The sequence below is a fragment of the Plectropomus leopardus genome, chromosome 3 (assembly GCF_008729295.1).
Source record: "Plectropomus leopardus isolate mb chromosome 3, YSFRI_Pleo_2.0, whole genome shotgun sequence".
In the NCBI taxonomy this organism is placed as follows: domain Eukaryota; kingdom Metazoa; phylum Chordata; class Actinopteri; order Perciformes; family Serranidae; genus Plectropomus; species Plectropomus leopardus.
The window spans coordinates 14728434-14752320 of record NC_056465.1 but is presented as its reverse complement, the minus strand read 5'-3'; the positions used below and the strand labels follow the sequence as shown (position 1 = coordinate 14752320).

The window sequence follows — 23887 nt, the reverse complement described above, 5'->3', positions numbered from 1 at the left end:
GTAGTGATCACAAAGCACATTATATCTGGTACAGCATTAGGGACTCCCTCGAAAGAAGGGCACTGTCACTTTGCTCTTTATAAGCAAAGTTACAATCACACCTGAGCGTGCCTGCCCAGTCATACCTCTTTCTACTGTTGGTCACCAGAGCAGTCAGATGTTATCTGCTTTATAAAACGACAACTCATGACAGTAAGGAGTGAAATTCAAGAGCCACTATTTTACCTGCGTCCAGTTTATCAAGCTGACCACCTCACAGTCACAATAGTGTTCCCTAATGGATGGAACAGACTGTTATATTATGGTGGGGAAAGCACTTTATTACAGTATGTCCCAGTGTTGTGTCTTATTAGTGTTTGTGCATGATTTCTTGTGCTTGATCCATTTGGACATATTGCATGATGAAGCACTGCAGTGTGTTCCTCTTGTGGTCACTACTGTAGGTGGCCTCTGTTGACTGCAGGAGGGTGTTATATAACGATTTACGCAGGTCAGACACACACAGTGGGGACTGGTGCCAAGAAAACAGCAGAGACTGTCATAGGGATTAAAAACAACTACAGTAGGTTCACCCCATGAATTCTGATCCTTAAAGCTTTCCATCATGGGCCACAATTTCATCAATAAATAGTGATTTTTTTTTTTATCTTTAGTATATATCTTTCTTATGTACTTATGTAATTTATGTCTGCAAGACAAATGATCAAAGTAAAACTAAAGAGAAACTCAGTAATAATGTTCAGAAAATTAGAATAAATTAAAAAATAAACATAGTTTGAGTCATTTGTGTATGTTTTCCCTTTTCCAAGTCGGACAGTTAAAACACTATTGGCCTTAGAGCAAGAACATCTCTTTCTCATATTGATTGAGCGGGTCATGATTTTACACCAGTTTGAGCAACAAGAAAAATAACTGGTCACACAATAGATACCATGAAGGCGTCATTGCATAGCTTTTGCGGGTGTTAGTGTAATAAAAATGTTTACAGGGTGTTTAGTGAAGCTAATGGTTCCCATCTATTCACTAATAAAAACAGAGCGTTTTGAGTAGGCCAAATATGCAGCAAATAAGGCGTGTGTTAGAGCGTTTTTTCCCCTTTTAGCCAACTCTATCGATAAATAAAATGTATTAGAAGAATTTTATGACACTAATTTAGCCGTTTTTCTCGGTTAACTGCAACGCCACTTGAAATGCAGCGCCCTCTCTCTGGTGTGATGGATTTATATAAAGTATGGGCTAATATAACAAAATACAGACCAAGTAAAAAGAGAAGTGGGTGATATGAAAAAACAAACGCTTACCTTTATTTTCCCAAAAACTCCGCGTGAAATATGATCAGATTAATGTGGTTTTCTTTTGAAGCATCGAAGAAGTAGGAGAGCTGTAATCTGTTGCAGTCAATCCAATAATCTAATTTATTTGGATTGTGTTGTCCTGTAGGTAGCCTCCACATGGCGGACAGTATTAGCCTACTGACAGCATATTTCTCCGTATTGCTCACAGGTAAATCCAATACATGTGCGTCTTCCAGCACTCCACTAACATTTCCATGGTGAAATATTGGTGACGGCGCTTTGGAGGCGCGCCGGAGCTGCGCGGCAGGATAGCCGACTGTTTTTAATCCATCAACTGTCAGTGCGACTGAACCACTGAAACCTTCTGCTTCACTTTGTGGATGTGAGGAGCTGCCCCCTGCCGCGTGACGTGAGACAACCAGCGGATACATTCCTGAATAAAAACAACAAAAATCACAGTATAAAAATGTAAATCTAACTTTTATGGTTTAACAGTTGTCTAATTTATTCATTTTATTTCATTTTTTATTGAAAGCAACTTTTGCCTTATCCAAAATAATCTTTCTCTATGTTCACTAATACCAATAGACCGAAGGACTATTTGTTATTTTAAGGTATATATAAATATAAATATTTAAATATGCATTATAAATTTCCTCTGATTTTACTTTGCAACTAAGATGCTTAGGGGAAATGCAATAGAGTAAAAGTAAACATTTTATTTAGGAAATGTAGTGGAGGGAAGGTTGAAAGAAACTCACACAAAATACTTAAGTGGTGTGACAAAGTATTATTACTTAACACCACTAGTCAATATTACACATACATAAACAGATCATTTGTGCTACTATCCTCTAACATGGTTTTAAAGCTATTGTTATCCACTTTCAGATGGTTGTTTACACCCCCCCCCCCCCCCCCCCCCCCCCCCAGGAAAGCTCAGTTTTTTTTTTTGGACCTCCGTATTTCTAAAACCCTGCATCCGGCCCTGTCCCAGTCCACCCCTGCTTGTGAGCAGTGTTGTGTTGAGAAAGTTACTTGTAACTAGTTACAGTATTTAAATTACAAAATAAATATAATTGTGATCAGTTACAGTTACTGAGATAATATATGTAATTCAATTATAGTTACTAATCAAAATTTTGGTGATTACAAAGGGGTTAGGCTACATAGCCTGTTTAAAAATATATATATTTTCAGTAAAAAGTTTAAATGTTAACTAACATTCATTCTGTTGTTTTGCATCTTTTTGCCATGCCCGCTTTTGGCATATTTTTGGACAATGCCAGGCAGCATAGCCGTTGAGACAAATTTGAGTGCAGCATTTATGCACTTATGTCTTTTTAGCTGTATTGCCGTGTTTAATACATTTGTTAGAAAAGTAATCAAAAAGTGATTTTAATAAGTTGCATTATCTTGATAGAGTAATTTAAAAAGTTACAAAACATATTACATTTTAACAGGGTAACTATCTGTAACCTATTACATTTCCGAGTAACCTTTTCAACACTGTTTGTGGGAGGGGAGGGGTGATGAAAAAAAACATAAAATAAAATTTTAAGCACTGTGGAGGAACTTTTTTTTAAAATTTGTCTTAGGGGAGGGAAATTCAACTTTATATGGTTGTATTTATTCTAAATACCCCCATAACCTCAAAACCTGCAAGATCACAGCATTTATCATGGCTGGAAAATGTGAAATATTGTTATTTATGGTAAATGGAGGGTTCCAATCACTCAGGGAGGCTTCAGGGAAAATATTTATTAGCTCTGGAGAGGGTCATGACAAAAAACAAAAAATAAAAAAAGGGAGTCACACCCCAGCCCCTTCCCTACTCTAATAGGTCTAAATAAAGCTATTCAAATAATGGCAGAATCCTATCAGATGGTTGTTTACATATTTCAAGTTTGTAAACTGATTAACTGTTCCACCAGTTATTTTTATTGGCTTTCACTCATGTAATGTCTAGATGTGTAATAGGCTACCTAAATGGGATGTAGGCCTGACACTTAAAGTTGTTTCACAGATGATCTCCATCAGCGCCACAACCAACCTGAGGAAATCGAGTTAGCAACTGCAAGCCACTTATTTCCTTTAGATTTGCTTGGCTTGTTAAATATGTTAAGTCTGGTTAAATCTGTTATACCAAATACTTATTCATTTTCATTATTTTAATACTTTAAAAAGTAGGCTGTTGACATTTGACTGTTCATTCATTTTGGCACTATTCTGAATTTCAAAATGTCCCCAAGTTACCATTGAAAAATATTCCACAATAGCAAAGAATATTTCCTCCATCTTATCAATATCCAGCTCTCCAGCACCATAAGGAGCTGATGCTGTGGCTGTTTCCATGGCTGTTGTTGCTAGGTAACTAAGGAGTCCAAGAGGCAGGTGCCAGTGAGGTGTGAGGAGGACCACACAAATCAAGACCCAGCAAACCCACTGAGCTAATTATAATGTAGGTCTCCCTCAGCTGTTACAAACAAGGGCTGATGCAAAGATATACTATATCTCTTCATATGCTGATGGACAAAAAGCAGGATATAGTATTGTAGTATTGTGTTTCAAGAGACGCTAAAAAGCACACACCTGGGCACCAAAAAACATCAAAGAAGTATAGATTCACTCCGTTAGAAAGGACCAAAGCATTATTGCAGCTTTAACCACGTTAAAGTAGACCAAAAGCTTGAAACTGCAAGAATGTCTCTCAATACTTTTTTTTTTAAAACAGACTTCAACTCTTTTTTTTTTAATAACCTGGTACTGACTGAGATTATATTTCATCCAGCTGTATCTTTTATAGGTATATTTTATAAATAAACTAAAAGTGGATAATAGGATAGTTAACTGCCCCATGGGTGTCACTGTCCACAGATAAAGATCAGCACATATAAGAACACATGTACTTAAATTATGGATGTATTAAGGAGGACCATGGAGATGTTATTTGTGTGAACACATCGGCAATCCGTGTGTTAGGCTAATATATAATCTGTAAATGTAAAACACCTTCCAAACACACACACACACACACACACACACACACACAATTTTAACTGACAAAACTATTTTGCAAATATAAAATGCTCTAATAAATACACTACAAATTACGCAACTAAAAAAAGTATCTATGAATCGATTTGATCAATTTACAAATTTCTCATTTATAGCTTTTGAACAGATATTTGTGAATCAAGTTTTATTTGTAAATATAAGTTCTGTGTTTGTGGAATTGCATTTTATGCACAGTGATTCTTTTCTTTACTTTTCTTTCATTTTTTCCCCTTTTTTTGCGTATATGCAGCTCTGTTTTATATTTGAAAAATATTTTTGTGAATTCAAAAATCTCTTTTTGTATTTGTAGAAGGTGTTTTATATTTACAGATTACACATTTACACAGGGACTGACAAACTACTCACAGTGGTAATACTGACACAAATCTATCTCTGTAGAGAACTACATACTCTGTTGGGTGAATGTCTGGTGATGTTTTTGATAATGAAGCTCATCATGTGGGAAAGCAGGATTTCCCAGTCAATGTTTTAGGGAGGGGCTTAACGCCTTTGTGTTTATTGATTGGCTGTTATGTCAAGCTATGACCACGTGGGAGCAACAGTAGGCCAATAGGCGCTTTGGGGGCGTGGCTAAGAAAGCATCGCTATCATCCAACCATCATGCTAGCTGAAGAAGTCCAGTGCAACTAGCCTTGCTAAATCATGCAATGATATGTTGGGTTATTTTACCCGTGTGTTGTATTATTTCTTTATGGACACTGGGGTCTAGAATGGAATCAACAACTGGTGTGTGAAGGTCGTTGTTTTTTTTTGCCAGGAGGACTCAAAAGGACAGGCGTCTCGGTTGACTAACGCTAGCCTGTTAGCTAGCACGGCTAACCGTAGCATACTCACACTGCCTGCCATCACGACCAGCACAAGCCAAGTCCACGAGTCGGCGTTTCAACGTTGGAAATTACTATCATCATGGAGAAGGTACTTATTTCACATACGCCATGCTAGCGTTAGCTTAAGCTGCTCTACAGTCCTCAGAGGGCATGTGGTAATACCGAGCTAGTAACAGATAGCTGTTAGCCACCCCTGCTTCCCCTGTTGGCATTCATTCACCGAGGCCAAGCCGGCTGTTTTGTGCTCTGGAGTTCTGACTTGCTAATTTGAAACCACTTGCTGTACACTATCAGATATCATCACCTTCAGTTGGGAGGTTGCTGGGGACATTGCAGGGAGAGGAGGCCCGTTAGCGTGCACGGGCTGCAAAAATGAGGGAACGCCCAGCACTGACTCAGTGACTGATGGCCTGATCTACTGTCATTTACAAGGACTCCTCAGCTGTGTTTTCGACCCTCTCTGCACATCTAACATCTGTACTAGAAGACCCTTGACACACACTGATGCCAATCAAAAATTTGGACTGTAATGAAATGCCACAGGTGAACGACTGGACTGCTAAAAGTAGAATATTTGTGGGCAGATAGACAGATGACTTGCAGTGCTCAGGGTCAGATTAAATGCAAGATGAAAGACATTCACTAAACCAGAGCTGTAGGGTATAATCATCACCTCACCTTCTTCCCACAGGCTGATTTCTTGAAAGGACTTCCTGTCTACAATAAGAGTAACTTCAGCAGGTTCCATGCAGACTCTGTTTGTAAAGCGTCTGTAAGTAGCCTATTATATTATCTATGTTGTCACTATTATTTCTAATCACAATTCAATATGGATAAGTTGCATAACAGTTTAAAATATTTGCTCTAACATGGTCAAAATTCTTGGGTTGTTCCTTAACTAAAATAAATACACAACTCTCATTTTCTAACCTTTTCTGTCCATCATTACAGAATCGGAGGCCCTCTGTGTACCTTCCAACACGAGAATACCCATCTGAACAGAGTAAGCAACAAACTCACAGCATAGTCAAAACTCTGGGCGAAACACAAAGATGAGGGAGTAGAAGCGATGCTGGGTCTTTGAAATGGGCATTAATAGGTGGTCTTTGGATAATTCAGGTGTACTTTGTTTATTCCATCTTGTGAAGGTCCCATTGCATGGGTGAAGTATACTCTCAATCCAAAAATGTAAAATGCATGTCTCAAAAACAAGCCAAGGCACACTGTAAGGTTTGTTCAAAAATTAAAATGTCTTATGGGAGAAACATCTTTGAACAAACAGAAACAAGCAGCTTTGAACGTAACTTTTCAGTAATGTGCTGACTGTGTTTGCTCTACAGTTATTGTAACAGAGAAAACCAACATCCTTTTGCGTTATCTCCATCAGCAGTGGGACAAAAAGGTGAGTGTGTGCAGTTCTTTGGAGTTAATTTCAGCAATTTGGCATCACTTATTGATTGTCTGAGTCTTTGTTAGATCTTGCTTAATCATGAGCCTCATAATATTTGGTAGCTTGATTATTATTATTATTATTATTAAAAAGACACTGTTTGATTTTACTGACTTTGGTGTAATCCTTTATGTCACACAGAATGCAGCAAAGAAAAGGGAACAGGAGCAAGGTGAGGGTGACAGTCCGGCACCCCCAAGGAAGATCGCTAGGACAGATAGCCAAGAGATGAACGAGGACTCATAAGTTTGTGTATATTTGTGTGTGTGTTTGAGAGAGTGTGAATGAATGTGTGTGTGTTTGCATATACAGGGTATAGCCAGCATAAACTAACAAAACTGAGGATAATCCAACCTGAATAAATACTTCTGGTCATTCTGCATTATGGCAGAATGACCAGAAATGACTTCTAAAACTTGGAAATGAGTTGGCATTTTTGCCCTCCCTGCTCCCTCATCTTGAAGTCAATGAGTCTATTGAAATTTTTTTGATTCACACACACTTAAAGGTACACTGTGCAGGTTTTTCAGTTACTGTTTGCAAACATGCTCACCACCAAAAGTGAAAGTAAAAGCCAGATTCGTTTAAGTTTATCATTTCACCTCACTATTTGCACTTTTTCAGCACTCTGTCTCTTGGATGCTCGTTGCTAATGTTATTACTCCTGGTTGTCACCTTTTTATAAAGCCCCGACCTCACCTGAGCGCCATTGGGGGTTCATACCCATAAATATCCCAAACAAAAAAAATAAGAGGAAAAATAGAGGCAGAGGGCAGAGGCTCTGCAGAAAAATACACCGTCACACATTTCTAATAGGCCAAAAGCGATGATTGAGATGGATCACTTTTGTGTGAGTCTTTACACTGTTAAATCCCTCATAATATATCTTAAAAATTAAAAAATTTCATGTTTTGCTCTCTGACATAAAATACATCAGTAATTTCCCACTTTGAATTTTCATGCTTTTGTCTAAAAAAAATCATTATTAACAAGTGGCTAAATGTGATAGAAGTTGGCGACTTTGAACATCCTTGCGCAGCACACGCCTTTTACAGCCTCATTATGATTGTGATGTTGAAGTCATGGGACTGTGGTGTACTTTGTTTGTAGTCTAATATTAGTGTTTTACATTTGCTGATTGCAATTACGCTCCAAATGTCCGAAGATTATCTTGCTAAACAAGTTATGCAAGTGTCATAAACTTTTGTTTGTCGCAGTATTTTCTGAAAAGTACTTGATTTTTATCGAGGGAACCACAGCGACGTAAACGTTTGGGCTGGCATACAGAAAAACTTCATCCCTGCAACACTCAATTTTGTTACTCTTATATATGTTGCCTATTCCCTGTGTAGGTTAGCAACCGTGTATATGTATGCATGCTGAGGTGTGAGTGTGTGTTGTACTGTGTGTGTGCAGTGAATGAATAGTTGAAAAAGTGTAGATTTAAGATCAGAGGGACTTGACACATAAAGTCAGACACTACCCTTAAAAACAGTCTCATAAACTGGTACATGACTTGTGTAGCCTTCTTCTGCCACCCAGAGAGTCTGTCCTGATTTGTGCAAAGATACATTTTTGTTACTGTTTTAACTTTATTATAACTATTATTTTTTATGTATGGCAATGAGCTTCCTGCCAGCCACAGTGCCCACCCTCTCAGTTTCACTGCCCACTCTGCAACCACATGGGGGCATTGCGACATTTCTCCACACTGTTTGAATCAAGAGAATCAAGTCTGCACTGTGAAGAACAGCACAACGTAGAGGCAACTCTTCCAGAATCCCCCGTAGATGTGTATTTATGGTGAATATGCATATCTCCATTCTATTCTGGGACTTGTGCTTTTAGGATAAATGTGGTGTTGGTGTTTCTGAGAAATATTTTTTGCATCTAGCACCACCTGCTGGCTGATCCAGGCTTGTAAGAATGAGTAAGGTTTAGCTGATCTTTATCAAAGGATGTACAAGACAAAAAGAACAAAAAACATGACCTTAAATATGGAGATTTTGATGTTGGATTTTCAGGTGCACAACAGGGTAACAGCACAGATAGTGAAGAAAAAAATGTAATGTCTGGAAAAGGGAAAAAAAAAAAAAATTATGATATGTGTAAATAATTGCCAGTACCACAATTAGTTCATCCAATGGAGTATCTTTGTGTCTGCCTTTTTGTAAAATAATACTTACCCATGGATACGATAGAAAATGACCCTTGGGACAGTAAAGAAAGAGCCCTGGTGCCCAGTGGATGTTGCCTTGCATGTTGATGTTTTCACAGCTGGGTGTTATGTTCCTGGCCCATTAATACAACGTAAGGGGTGTTGGGGTTGTGGTGTTATCTTGTGTGACTGGAAGGTTTTAGCCTAGAGGCCTTACAACCCGTCATCATGGTTCGGACCCTTTCGCTCCCCCAGGTCAGGGCCCGGGCAGCTGTACTGTTCTCCCTGTCTTTGTGACAGTGCTGAATGGTTTGTGTCTGAGAGCTGGCTTAGATGAACACGGGGGTTTAAAGCGGTGTTATAATTTCAGCCATAGAATGCACAATAAGCATGCACAGCAAAGTGCAGTTGCCATCCTGCCTTGTTCCTGAGATTCAGTTTGTATTGGTGTCATATACTGTACAACACTGATTAAAGCTTTTTTCTTCTTTTTTAATATCACTGCCCAGCAGTCACGTCAAACCCTCCAGCCCCTCTTGTCTTTTTTTTTTCAGTCAATGCTGCAATGTTGGTTGACAGTGTGGTCAGTCATCTTTTGACCCACAGTGTAAATACTGTCTGTTTCTGAAGTGTAATACCACATTATACTTCTGCTCGGATAGACTGTTGTACAACACCCTAAGCCTTGCCCCATCTCATGTGTGTTAGATCAAATGTTCTTTTTAGCTTTGCAGAAATAAAACTGGATTAAAAATGTTTTTTTGTCATGTGGTACTTTTGATAGATGATTTTGTGTCCTTGTGTTAAAGGAACAGTGTGAGATTTAAGGGGGATTTAGTGGCATCTAGTGGACCGCAGATTGCAGCCAGCTTAAATGTCTCCCAGTTACAATTTCTTCAGGGTTCTTTGTCCAGGAGGTTCTTTGTTCAGGAATGATTTACTGGGGTCCCTTCGTTTCCAAAACAAACAAGCCTGGTGATTAAAACCGATAGAAACACTGAATAAGCAGTTTTCTATTAAAAATCACTGTTTCTCCTATGCTGTTTGGCACATCATATACTGGCAGTTTCAGCACTTGCTAATGTGTGTTCCCCTTTTTTCTTTGATTACTTAATATATGCTCACCTTACTTTTGACGGTGAGGATGTATTTACCAGTAACTGACTTATCAGCAGAGGTCTCGTCCTCCTCCATTAAACAAATGTAAACAGTGATTTAAATCGGTAAAAACACTGAATGAAACAGTTTCATGCTAAAAAATCTGTTTTTCATATGCACACATTTCAGGGGGGAGTTAACTGTGATGACTGATGCAAAAGATGAATGGCCCCATCTGGAGACACGGTCTGTTTTATCCATTCTGGGCTACTGTAGAAACATGGCGGTGCTCTATGGTTATGTCCATGGACAAGGACCCACTCCCTGTGTAAATATTAACGGCTCACTCTAAAGGAAAACAAAACACGATTGTCATTTTCAGGCGATTACAAACCAAAGAAAATTTTATATCCCATTTTATATCCCATTTACAATCAGTACTTTCCTCTAAATCTTACACATTGATTTTGACCCCTAGTATTGAAATCAGCATTAGTGAGAAAGTGCAGTTGTCAATTAGCAGGAAAAAGATTATCAGAACACATCAAATGCATTTGAAATAGTTTTATTAACTATTTTTCAGGTCTTACAAAAATATGACAAAATAAATTAAAAGAAATAAATAATCCCATTTCCCAGTATTTCTCTTTAAAAGATCTTTTTTTTGTACAGTGGTACATTGGAAGAGCATATGATGTTCAGTAAGTGAGGCTTCCATGAGGATGTCTTATCTTAAACTCTTAAAGTTAGAGTCGGGTTTCAATGTAGCTGTGGTGAGAACCTCACCTGTTCACATCCACCTTTAAAAATCCAAAAGAAGACAGTACATTTACTAAACTTAGTCCTCTCATACTGGTTTCACATTAGAGTGTCTAGATAAGCCCAAATCCTTTAAAGAACCGCTGTTGCTTTATTAGTGAATTACAGACGGCTGATGAGCTGTCTGAGCTGCTGTCCTTACACAAGGGACGCCTGTGCTTGGCGTGGTGCTGTCTGGGTGATGAAGCTTTCCATGATATCTGTTAGTTTACTTCAACCAGTGCTTATTTAAAAACCTCCATATTAACAATGTGCTGAATTTGATGCTGCTGCTAAGAGTGCAAGGATAAAACATGTTGGTTAATGCTATCCATTTCTATCAAATGAACTGTGAGTTTTCCCTGAATAAGGAGGAACTACATACATGGAGGCATGCCCTAAACTGTTGCTGTTATCTCTGCCTTCTAATCTTTGAAACTGGTTTCTCATTTTCTACAGAAGCTTTCAAATGACAATATGAGGACTCTATTGCATCATGGTGTCACTCATCCCTGAAATCCAAATGCTGCAAGGATTTGATGAGACTGAGCTCAGCTACACTTACCATCCTGATCTCTATCATGTGTCCTGCTAACAATGACCACCCTGTGATACACAAAGACACCAAAGATATTAAATTCCCCTCAGCCCTGCACTTCTCATTTTACATTTATAATGAACAATGACTTCCAAATACATAAAAAAGGACAGACTGTAGGTTGACAGTCAAACAAAACCGTGACCACACAATTTGATATCCTGTCCATACCCTTATTGCGTTTAATGTCAGAAAGTTATTTTGCCGGAAGTACATTTTTGTGTTTTCTTTAGTAATGTGACTGAAAGGAGGAAATATTGTGAGATTCTCACAATTTGACACATGAAAGCAGCAACCAAATATATAAAAAAAAAATCCTGTTTGAAGCTCAATGTCATCGTCACCCCTAGAATAGACAGATTCTGTCAACACAAAGCGAAAGATGGATGACATTATTGTTATTTTAATTGTGCGTCAGGGGAGATTCCTAACATTAAATGTGAGACGGGAAAGAGCTGACATTGAAAACTGAGCTAACACAAAGGAAAGATACATAGAGTCTTGCAGGGGATAATGCAGTAGGATGGGTGCTGCAGGTGGAGGAGTAAGTGTCGACTTATAGTGATACATGTAAGCTTCCTACAACTCTGTTATTGCCAAAATCCTTGCCAGGGGTGATGATGTGAAAATGCATAGTTAATGTTTCTGTCTCTCAACCTTCAGTGTGATGGCTCTGAACTTTCAATCATTACTTGTGAACATGAGCCATGATGTCACTGGGTGTAAAGTCCAGGGCTGCTGCAAGACAATGACCGAAGCCTGATTTTTTAGGGGGGATGTTTTGAATGAATGTTTGTCTGCTTCTTTTAATACCCAACTGAGCTTTATTCTTTTGTAATATTCTCAGTTCTGAAACAGCAAATGTACCCATAACCCATAACTCAGAGCATTCCCCTCAGGACTCTCAGTGTCATCTGGTGGATCATGGTCCAAAAGTGGATAGTTGGTCAATTCTGAATGGACCACAAGTGACACGTGAACTTTGTGTGTTTTGAAGTGCAGTGAATTTCTGGCACAGTGCTATTATTTTGAAGTGCCGATTCTATTTATTCTTGCAATATGTTTTATTTCTTTGTGTTCTAAGCCAACGTGTTGTTTGCATTTTGTGAAATAAAATTGAATATGTGGTAATTCATGGCCCTTATACTTATGACAAAGGAGAAATCTGTACCCCATGACTGGACCACTGAGAAACCACTAACCGAGAACATGTTTTACAATTCACCGTCTACAGAGTAGCTCCAGACTTTCTACCCAGTGACATCACAAGGTTGAGTTTAGTACTCTTGTTTCACGTTTACTAATGTTTTTGGACTGTCTTAGATCATGAGAACATTATGGGTGAATTTTGAAAATGGGCATAGTTCCTCTGTAAGGATCCGTCAGACCAAGCTGTTCAAAAACACATTTTTCTGTGCAAAGTATCTCTGGCGCCACCTTCTGTAGACCCCAAAGAAGTATAATGGTATATGATGGGCTTGTTTACAAGAGTAGCATAATGTATACCCTAAACAGCGCTGATGTAGATAACAAACAGAACAAACAGTACTTAAATTTTGAGTTAACAGTTTTATCCAAAAAATACCAATTTGGTTAAAAAAAGGAAATCCCCATCATGAGCACTGCAGTAACGCAATGCAGTAAATGGTGCATATAAAAAGATATGGAGCTCAACACAAATAAGAGCAACTATTGTTAAAAGAAAATCTGAATATTTAGGAAATCTCATGTTTACTGAGTGCAGGGGCAGGTGAGTAGACGGCATGTACTGTGTAAGACAACCCAGCTTTTGCATAATGTCATGAGGCAGGCTGGTGTCGCTCCTCTCTCCTGCAGAGGGAGATATGTTTCTATGGAGGGCGTCAGGGTTTTAGTGCAAATGTTACTTCTTTAACTCTATACTTGTTTGCCAAGTCTGGTTAGAGTGTGTGGAATGAAGCACCATCTGTGTTTACATGGCGCTCTACGGGCTTGGATGGAGAACAGCACATGATAGCCTCCCATGCTCCATTTTCTCCAAATCACCTTTATCTACTTGTTTTTTTTTGCTTTTTCTTGTCTCTCTTCCACTTGCTCCCTCGGGGAAAATACTGGTACGTGACAGCTCGACTCACTAAGCTCTTTTACTTCCTTTTTTTCCAACCAAATCTGCTACTGTCACAGAAGAAGAAGAAGTGTTCAAAGCTCAGACGTCACCTCTGCTTTGAAAATAAAGCTGGTGATACATCAGGGATGCTGATTAATCGAGGGGGGTTTTGTGTGATGATTGATAATTAAAACACTGATTGATATTGCTTTTCCATTTTTCCCACTTCAGTATAAAAGTGAAGGGCCCAAGAATTCCTCACAGTTAAAAATGAGACAATATCTAATGATCACTTGTGTTGTGACGGCTAAAAACACTCTCGGAAGTTATTTGATGTACAACCTGTGATCCTTTCATACCACTGTATACATTTTTTTTTTGAAAGTCTTTTTCCTCCATGACAGGCTGTTCTGTCCTAGTCGGAGGCCAACAAGATGCTTACAATTTATGACTAGAAGAAATCAAGAAACACAGCTCTCTGCTTTAAAGGCTTAAAAATATTAGAAACGCAGCTCATGCATTTCTTTATGTATTGCAGACAAGGAAGGATTTGTATGTGTGTGTGTGTGTGTGTGTGTGTGTGTGTGTGTGTGTGTAAGGGTGTGTGTTTTTATTCATGATAAGAGGGCTTACGTCTTTCTTATAAAGCCTGTTTTTTGTCTCTCAGCAAAAAAGCAAACCAAAACAACAGTCACCTCTCATCAGTTTCTCCTCTCTCTGCTTCAAGTACTTCTACACACAGCCTGTGATAGCACAGAAGGTAGGTCAGGCCTCTCCCCACAGTAAGCACATCGCTTCTTCGGTTGAGATGTAACCAACAGCAAGTTTCTCTATGGAGCTACTAGACTTTAGAGCCGGCCGGGTCCAAGTCTGTTGCATGTCCGTTCTCTGAGCCTTCCCCTCCAGGCGAGGGGATCTCGTCTGGAACGCCGTTCAGGTCAGACCTGGATGGTTGTCTATCTGACGTCTGTGATGAGGATCCTTCCCCGGGTCTGGGCAGCGGAGCCCCGTTCACACATGTCCCCCCCTCAGATTTCCCAAAGTTAAAGAGTTTCCCAGGGTTGAAGGCTTTGCTGGGTGACTGAGAACGCTCCTGAGAGCTGCTACCTGATGATGAAGATGATGATGATGCTGTCGCTGTGGCATTAGTGGCTGTGGAGGCAGCCGCAGAGGCCGCAGCACCTTCCTTCTTATTCTCAGGTGACTTGAGGAATTTGAAGCTCAGAAACCCGGGCAACTTGGGCTCACTTCCAGTGGGCGACTGAGGAGAGCGGGCACCGCTCGAGGAAAACTTGCTCTGCAGCGGGATGATCTGTTTGAGCTTCATCACGTTGTTGTTGGCCAGCAGAGAGCTGGGCCTCTTGGGTTTGTCCGACCCGCTGCCCCCTCCTCCTCCTCCACTCCCGGGACGTGATTTGCTGCTGTGACTTTTGTCGTGGTGGTGATCCCCAGAAGAGTCGCCCTTGCTGTCATCCCGCTCCCTTTCCCTGCGGGCCATGTGCTCCACCTGCCTCTGCCTCTCCTCCTCCTCCCTCTTCCTCCTCTGCAGCTGCTGGTAATGCTGCTGCGCCTGCCGCTCATGCTTCTGCAGAGGAAGGGAAACATTTGCACAATGTATTTACTAGAATCAGCTAACCATTCCAATACTGCAGTGTTACCCATCGAACAAATTCCTGACTAAGAACACTGCATTGGTTCTGCAGCCTAATCTCATTTCTATGCTCTACAAATTGTGTTTCTCAAAAGTATCACCTCTCAAATATCATCAGGAGTTTAAAAGAAGCTATTTAGCCCCAAGAAGAAAGCTGCAGTGTAGCAGTACAGCTTTTTTTGCAGCAGCAGAAAGTTCAGCTTCTCTGATGGCTAGTTACTATATTACAGTACTCTACATATCACAAGGTAGTAGATAGTGAAGTGGGTTTGTATGGGGTACTTACCCATAGTTAGTATATGAACTACAGTAGATGGGAGTCAGTACTCCCAGTTTGGAGAAGCAGGCTATAGTCAAACACAGAAGCTAAGCAATGTACTAATGTGGAGGGGTTTTCAACAAAACATATTTCAGCCACCGAAATATTTTGAATATTTTTGCTGCTTTAACAAGGCTGAACACAAGAGCTTCTGGCCTACCACTGCTTCAAACAGTTATTTTGTTAAGTTATTGTGTGACTTTGGCATTTAAAAGGGTTAGTTTAGATTCACCAAAGAAATGCATTAACACTTAAAAACTAACTAATCGCAGCAGTCATAGACCAGCAGCTCCTGTGTTTGGTGAGCTAAAATGACTTGTTTTGTCAGTGGAGTTTGGTGGCTTTGACAGGAGCATAGATCAAAAACTGAAACTTCTCTCTCAAAACTGGCTGTCTGATGGAAAGGTAAAGCTGTAAAATACTTTTAGTATTGCTTACACTTAAAGTGATATTGATATGTTTAGGTGGGACTTTTTTTCAGGTGATAAAATTTTTTAAAAAATTGCATCCCCATCCACAGCAGTATATTGCTTAGCTTAGCTGTGTTGGACTCCAGCGTGCTTCTTCAAACTGGGGGCATGTCGACTGACATCTGCTGTATGTCATATACTGACTATGGATAAATACCTCATACAACCCCACTTCAAAAATGTTGAACTTTCCCTTTAAACCACCTGAATACTTATTGAACTTCATCCATCTCATGCAGCTTCTCCATGACAAACAACATTATCTCACGCTGTCATGATTTACCTTAAAGGCCTCCCTGCGCTGATAATCCAGTTTAGCCATCTCCTCTCGGACCCATGTAGGAATGTCAGGGATGGCCACATGGATGACGTACTTCAGGAGGATGGCAAAATGCTGCAGGTGGTTAGGGATGAAACAAAAATAATTCACTAAAAGTACAATTCTAATCAGATATAAGGCACAAAGCTTCAGAGCACCCTTTAGGGGTATGTTACTCGAACTAATTCTTGCACATCATCTAGGCCGTGAAATCTTCCTCCTGATAGGCCTGACTTCTTTATCAGGCCAAGACAGAGCTGCAGGCTGTTTACCTTTTTCCGAATCTAGGCAGGCATAGAGTGCAGAGCTAACAGAACAGCTATTAAAATATGTTGCAAGTAACAGGAGGACCATGAGAAGAGCTTCAGCTCATGTATTTATGCAATGTTGTTGTGCTTCTTTCATCATAAATAGCCATAGACACCTTTCTGTCTGGACCTCACAACTGCAGAGGGACACAACACAATATGTGTGGTATACGTACATAGTATTTCCAACCACTACATCTTCCTCTAAACTATATCTTTCATCTCCTGGGTCACTATATAATTACAATGTGTTCTGTAATTATTATAGAGTAACATGTTTCTTTGCAAACATCTTTGAATGCATATTCTGCCAAACCCTTCAAGGTCTCTGCAGGTAGAGAGATACAGACAGTAGTAAACTTGTTTGCAGCTTAAATTTCTGGCACATTTTCTGATTACCATACATTTTGTGCTAGGTCACAAAATACTGGCGACTCGAGAAAAAGTTTGAAAAAGCACTGCTCTAAGCACTTCAGACAGACCCTCAGGAATGAGCTGCGGTACCTCGAGGATGACGATGGAGATGATGGCCATCTCGGGGCTGAGCCATGGGAACAGACGCTGTAGCTGACCGCACTGACCAATCAGGTAGCAATTCACTATGATGGCAATCAGGCCCATGGCTTCCATCGCAGTCTGTGAAGGAAAAGAAAAAAAAGGGAAACTTGGTGGTTTCTTAACACTAGCGTTGTTTCTTTGAATCACTTCAATTCAGCTCAATTCAGTTCTATTCAGCTATTCCATCCAGTTATTAGTAATAATTCAATTTAATGTGATTACTACACAGTTACATATCATCAACTTTCTGAATGTTTGTTAAATGTGACACCATTTCTTTAATTCTTTCATTGACCCTGTCTTCAGGTGACAATGAATTTGATTACAACCACAGTAGAAAAACCTCATGAGCTCCTTTTAACTTTAACTAGATTGTATTTCTGACCTGCCATTGGCCGATGCTCTCCACTCTGATTCCAAAGGGCCTCTGCAGACCGGTGCAGAGCTTAAAGGCATCGCTGCGGATCTCAATGATGTTGTTGATGAGAGCGCACATGGCAGCCAGAGGGAAGGCCGAGGAGAAGAGCACCACGTAGCCAAACTGGACAAACATCTCTTGGTAGTCCTGAAAGGTGTCCTGAGAGAGGCAGAGTGAATCATTAAACCACAGCTCTATCATTTAAGTGCAGTCTAAATGCTACTATTTAGCAGTGACAAAACAAAAGTGCATTTCTGTAGAACAAATCAATGGTACTAAATAACAAAGGAAGTTAATATGTCCCTGTTTTAATAAATAATAAATACATACATTAAAAAAAGAAAAGAAAAATTAAAAAACATATTTAAAAAATAATAATCTCTCTCCACATGAACGGGCTTTCTCCCAGTGGCTCTAGAGGCTGATCAGGATGGACGAAGGGGCAACAAAATACAGCCAGCTTCCTCTGTAGGGCTGAGTGGTGGCTAAAGAAAGGTATGCAACTTTACTAGCAAAGTGAAAATAAAAAACATAAGCACACACAGGAGCCTACACAACGGACTGCCCTCCTCCTTGGCAAACACACATACACCCTTAACCATAAGACCTAATATTGCGCTTTATTTATTTTGACTGGTTTGTTTGTTTGAGGTTCTGTCATATCACCAAATGTATTGAATCCTGTCTTTGTCTAGTCTCACCGCTCGTGTCTTGCAGAAAAAAAGAAGATGTTGTTAGCTTTGATAAGCCATCATATGATCAGTTATGACCTTTTGGAACATCACCCAGCGTTATTCACAGCACACTCAGGATGAGTCCGGGGTGTCGTGTAACTGTGAAGGCTGAGGGATCGGATCCATGTTGCAGTGCTTGTTTATCAAATGCATGAAACCTGAGCTAAGTATGAGGAACATGAGTGGAGAGGGGAGTTGAGGCTGAAACATGTATACTATGTACACTGTACTATATGGCTAAGTCGGTTACCTGCTGTGACACAACATTTTACAGTTATTTTCTATCTATTTGTTTTGAATGAAACTGCAACCGTTGTAAATTATTCTACGGAGGGAGGAACTTTTCATGATCTTAGTTTCATGGAAAACCTCAAAGAGAATTTTGGCAACATGGGTCTTAGTTTCATGTTTTTGTCTGTTTTTCAATAATGATAAAAATCTACTCATCCACTGTAGAGATTTGAAAAAGAAGAATTCCTGCAACAATGATGTCAATCAGGATAATGATGAATGAGTCACCTACAGCTTTCCAAATCACAGAAATAATCTCAAATACATTTTTGAACACAGAGAGTCTCTAGCTGTTGCAGTAAGCTTCACATAGAGGTGGATTTACTTCCTGGTCAGCTTGTCTGCGGATATATTTATGCACACATGCCAGTTTATCTGACAAGAGTGCAAAGGTCGTGGCTCAGTTTCTATTTAGCTGGTGTGCAGACTAGAGAGGAAGTAGCAAATGGAGATGGTTTGCAAGTTTTTGAATCCATAAAAATAAAATGACATGTTGCACATCGCTCAGTTTTATTTGTCTGCCACTTAACAATATAGAGATGCTCCAGCTGGCTAACTGCTTTACAGACTCAAAGATGTGTTTTGGTTGAACTGAAGTTTTTTTTGGAAAGCTGTAGGATGACATCATTCTTTCCTGAGTTCACACATCTCAAATCTCTACAACAGACCAGTAAACAAATGCTCGTGATAACCATTAGACATACTATGAGAATAATACAACCCAATGTGACAAGCTCTTAATTTGCCTTTAAATGTTTGAAAGGATGCAAAGTGCCATCCTTTAGAACTGTGTGCAGAATTAGAGAGTGAGTTCAGTATACAGTCCTACTTACAGCATAAGTTTGCATGCAGCTCTCCATCTCAGCCTGAGTGAGTGTGTTGCTCTCTCTATCCTCAGGGGGGTCAATCCATGATTCCCTTTTTGTTCTCGGCTCGGGTCTCTCGGTGCTCCTGCCTCTTCTTCTGTGTCGCAGTGACGTGCTGCTCTCAGACCCAGAGGGCAGCGGGGCGGCGCTGGCAGCAGCACCAGCCGCAGCACCAGTCGTAGCATTAATTCCCTCTGCCACACCTGTCGCTCCCCCAACTGACTCCTTCACATCATGGATGCCATTATCGTCGTCATCATCACACATCTCAAACACAGAGGCAGGGTCCATTCCTTTTTCCACCATAGTGGGACTTCCCTCTTCCAGGAAACTGGTGTCCATGGGGGGCCCACTGCAGACTGGCCTTCTGTCCACCTTAACATCAACAATACAGATGAGTACTTCAGCATCAACTTACAGCAATACTTCACCCAAAATGTGATCATGTGTATATCAGTTTTTCACCCTGTGTTACATTGAATTCATGAAGAACATGCCTCCAAAATGAATCCAAAACAGAGAAAAATCTTCATGAATTGGAGTGATAGGGGGCCATATTTAACTACAGGAAAACTTTATCAGAATGTCCATTTACAAACTCTCACACAACTCACAACAAGTCTCAGTGCTTCCCAAACACATGCACTTCTACTAAAATCTTACTGTTTAAAATATGAGTGGTAAACCTGGCAGGTGTGTACATTTACTCAGTGGAATGCAAAGTTCAAACACACATGCATGCCAAGGTACCCTACTCATATGCGCAAGTGTTAGTAAGTAGGAATGTTTTAGCAACAATGCATGTGTTTAGGAAGTTCTGAGCATATGACTGGATAAATGAGACTTGGATTATACTGGAAAAGTTGTGTGACAGTTTGTAAATAGATATTTTGGCATAGTTCTGCTGTTGTTAAATGCAGCCACCACTGACTGCACTTCATCAAGAATTTTTGTCCATTTTTGGATTCTTTGTTAACCTTGGAAGCATGTCAGAAAAGCAAAAGTTTTCAAGACCAATTCAGCCTACCGTGGGGTGAGTTAAACTAGTCATCATTTTGTCGGTGAGGTATTCCTTTTACTCTTCATAAATTAACATTATCACACAGCGTATACCTTTTCTATGAAGCTGACTTTCCTCAGCTTCAAACCGCAGTCGATCAGACTTTCCTCCTCCGTCTCTCCTTCACTGAACCTCCCGCTGTCAGCCTCGTCCCTCTCACCTCCCTCCTCCTCATCAGGCACCCCGCATCCTCCGTTCAAACACTTCTTTTCCCTGAGAGAAGTTGAAGGAACAGATAGACATCAGACAAAATGTGTGTGTGTGTGTGTGTGTGTTTTACTGCTCACAGTGGTGTTCTGTCCATTTCCTCAGTGTCCGACTGGCATGAATCATTACCGCACGCAGTGTTCAGACAGTGTCAAGTGCAGATAAAGTGGCTTTTAATTTGAACCCGAGCGCGTCTGTTTGTTGTGACTAATACTTTGAGTGTTGGTGTGGATGACAACTACAAACACTTAAACGTCACTCTTCATCACCCTGATCTTGTGATAAAGTGTCAGTTTCTCTTACTGCATACTTCAAATTGCACTGGTGAAAGATTCATTTCAATCCTTTTTTTGGCATCCCAGTGTTAATACTTGAAAATGCATGTTACTGCAATAACTGATTGAATAAGAGATCCAATAATGAGTTTGACCTTCTGTCTGGTTGCCCCAGCCCAGGCCTGGTGCCCCTCAGTCCAGGTCCTGGCATGGCCTGGTCCGTGGGAGAGGCCTGAGCTTTTCCAGCTGCCAGCCGGGCATATTTCAGCAGCACAGACTGCAGCAGGTCCCACACAGCTCGCAACGTGAGCTCGCCCAGCTTGTGGCGCTCATACAGGTAAGGCTGCAGAACCTCCTTCACATTTTGAAGGAACTGGCGTATGATGAGCAGAGTGGCCAGCATCTGACAAGGACAGACAGAAACATTTGGAAAAAATGAAGCTGCCCCATCGGGTGAACAAACTGTGAATAAACTGTCCAACTAATAACAGCATTTATATGCAAGGGGGATGGAAATGGTTGGGCAGAGACAAAGAGGACCAGCAAGATGGAAGGAGGCATAGTAACAGGCTGAGAAAGCAGTGGGATAAACCCTCATGGAACAAATGCACAAATCAATCACAACACGATGTATGCAGACTTTATCATCAAGCAAAATAAACAAGGCAGAAAACTGTTGCTGAACAGCTCTTTATAAATTAAAAACAGCATCTGTCACTGACTGGGGTCCAAAGTGTTTGAAAGAACCAACAAGGAGCAGTGCAGCCGCAGTTTTCCAAACCATGTGATCCACTGTGGATGTGCACTTTATGATCATCGAAACATTTCAATGATGTTCAGAGGCCAAAGACTGTTGAACACTTGAGGCCTTTCAGTAATACTCATACCAAACACACCAAACAAATCCAAATCATATGCAACAGCAAGTACAAATTGTCCTGACTTTAAGGATAATTCAGGTTTGTCACAACTTGATTTAGACTTTGTTACTATATTCCTGTACAGTGTACTCAACAAGTTAATCACGGATGTGAGATCACAGTGTTATCATTAAAGAGAGGTCCAACAGGGCAAGTAACTTAAGCAGTCAGACCATCATACAGGTTTTAAACATGCCCTCAGGATAGCAAAACTTACTTTTTTTCGAAAAAAGTATATAAATAAATAAAGGGTAATATTTGAAAAAAAGTATATAAATAAATAAAGGGTTATATTAGGCCTACTATAATCAAACTTACTTTTTGTTGTGCAATAAAGAATTATTCCCACAATTTTGAGGAGGCTGATTCTATTTTTTATGTCGAAATAAAGAGCTGTTGATTTCTATAACCTCTGTGACTGTCTCACTTTAGGCTGGGCAACTGGCCTATGTTGAAAATCAAATTGCTTATTCTTTATCATATATTATTTATGATAATATTATGATATTTTTGAACAAAAACCTCGATATTGATAGTGCGACAATATTGCAGGGTTCACTATCAGTGCTATCCAGAATATTTACTCAATGGGATTTTTTTATTAACAACTATTAATGAAGAAGTAGGTAAAGGCAAATAATTGAACAGATAGAACATTTTGGTAAGTTCAAAATTTTTCTTTAGTTAGTTAGTTTAGGTTTTTTTTTAAAAAAACTGAAATACAGATTTCAAAACAAAGCCAATACTTACAATATTACAATATCCAAAAATAAAAAATATTTCTTATCTCATATTAAGATTTGAATAGATTATAATATCGATATATTGTCATGCAGCACCCCCGACTGACAATGTAACAACGCAGGCTGTTTATAGTTGGCTATTTTTTTCATAACTTCTAATATATATATATTTTTTTTTTACAGTATAAGGTGCTGGTAAAAAGATATATGCAAAAAGACATTTAAAATGTGCGAATTAAATGAACCCCTCTCTTCTCTGGCGTGACGTCATTACGTCAGGTCAAAGCGCAAAGGTCAGGGTTAGCTCATGGTGCAGCTAGCTAAACTTCGTGAGAGGCTAACGGAAGCGGGGGCTCCTCAGCGTGCACAGACTGACCAGGCGAAGAAAGACCAGAAACTTTGACGCTGCTCTTTCAATCAGTGAACATGTTGGACACGAGGGACTTCCACTGCAGGGGCAAAAACGCTGGGATGCAGCTGGTTTTCAAGCAGCTAATAATGGTGTGAACGATGTAACCCAAGGGGACGTGAGTGGCTTCAGTGGACAGACAAGTGGATGTCCGACACCGACACAGTTCAAAAGGAAATATCAGACATCTTGGCTCATCCAGTCTACAAAGAAATTGTGTCTTAAGGCGAGGAAGGGTGTTTTCTTTGGACTAATGGAGCCACTGATGTAAGTAACATGATGTCTGTGCAGTTTTCCTGCAGCTTATCAAGCTAAATGCGAGAATGTTTATTTGTATGTATCTGCAATCCTTCAGAATATGTTGCATTATTAGGTATTTTGATACTTTACGTTTTAATAATATTGTGGTTAACTTGTGGTTATGTTATGCTCAAAAATCACTTGGTTATGTGCAGGAGGAAATCATGTTTTGGCCTAAAATACCCACTTTAGGGGGCACAGGTACGGCCGACGTTTCGCTAAAAACATCCGGTACTGGTAGCATAGTCTCCGTTGTAAAAGCCGCAGATATCTCTTTTACATTTTTGTTTATGTGCTGGCTTTGAACAGTGATCTGCAGCTGCCTGGTTGCACAAACATAATCATTCGCTTATATTTATGCTGCGCAGCACCACTCAGCGAAAATACTTTCCTGGTATTGCCCTGTTAAAGTCTATGACATTGCCACATAGACACATCTATATCTATGTATTACCCAGCCCCAGCCTTACTGCTCGTTTCCTGATCTATCAAACTTTACTGCAGTAATGTTACTTTGTTTTCAGATCTCAGCCAAGAAAACTATAAAATCTATAAATAGTCATAATTTCCTTGATCTCAGCAAGTAGGATAGCTTATTTTCAAAATGTCTTGAAATATTGGCCCAAACTATTAAAATTAAACTCAAGTTGT

General features: G+C 39.9%; 2 protein-coding genes across 4 annotated transcripts in view; one reads left to right on the top strand and one right to left on the bottom strand.

The window, feature by feature from the left end:
* The first annotated feature begins 4957 nt into the window (after window positions 1-4957).
* On the top strand, window positions 4958-9564 carry dda1 (DET1 and DDB1 associated 1). Its single transcript, XM_042484030.1, has 5 exons — window positions 4958-5288; window positions 5892-5972; window positions 6152-6203; window positions 6541-6602; window positions 6792-9564. The coding sequence occupies exons 1-5, from the start codon at window positions 5280-5282 to the stop codon at window positions 6894-6896; spliced, it is 309 nt and encodes a 102-aa protein (XP_042339964.1). The 5' UTR covers window positions 4958-5279; the 3' UTR covers window positions 6897-9564.
* A 2805-nt stretch (window positions 9565-12369) lies between these two features.
* Window positions 12370-23887, bottom strand: part of ano8b (anoctamin 8b) — a 49732-nt gene continuing 38214 nt past the window's right edge. For all 3 annotated transcript variants that reach the window (XM_042483988.1, XM_042483989.1, XM_042483990.1), the window contains 7 exons: window positions 21020-21267; window positions 20436-20595; window positions 19290-19697; window positions 17399-17590; window positions 16960-17091; window positions 16112-16222; window positions 12370-14973 (listed from right to left, as the gene is read on the bottom strand). In XM_042483988.1, the coding sequence (XP_042339922.1) occupies window positions 14230-14973; window positions 16112-16222; window positions 16960-17091; window positions 17399-17590; window positions 19290-19697; window positions 20436-20595; window positions 21020-21267 (1995 nt within the window). In that variant the 3' untranslated portion in view covers window positions 12370-14229. The remainder of the gene's footprint in view (window positions 14974-16111; window positions 16223-16959; window positions 17092-17398; window positions 17591-19289; window positions 19698-20435; window positions 20596-21019; window positions 21268-23887) is intronic.

Coding starts and splice junctions, on each gene's coding strand:
- dda1 (XM_042484030.1), top strand. Junction 6,204..6,540: donor AGAATACCCATCTGAACAGA/GTAAGCAACAAA, acceptor TTTGCTCTACAG/TTATTGTAACAGAGAAAACC. Junction 6,603..6,791: donor ATCAGCAGTGGGACAAAAAG/GTGAGTGTGTGC, acceptor TATGTCACACAG/AATGCAGCAAAGAAAAGGGA.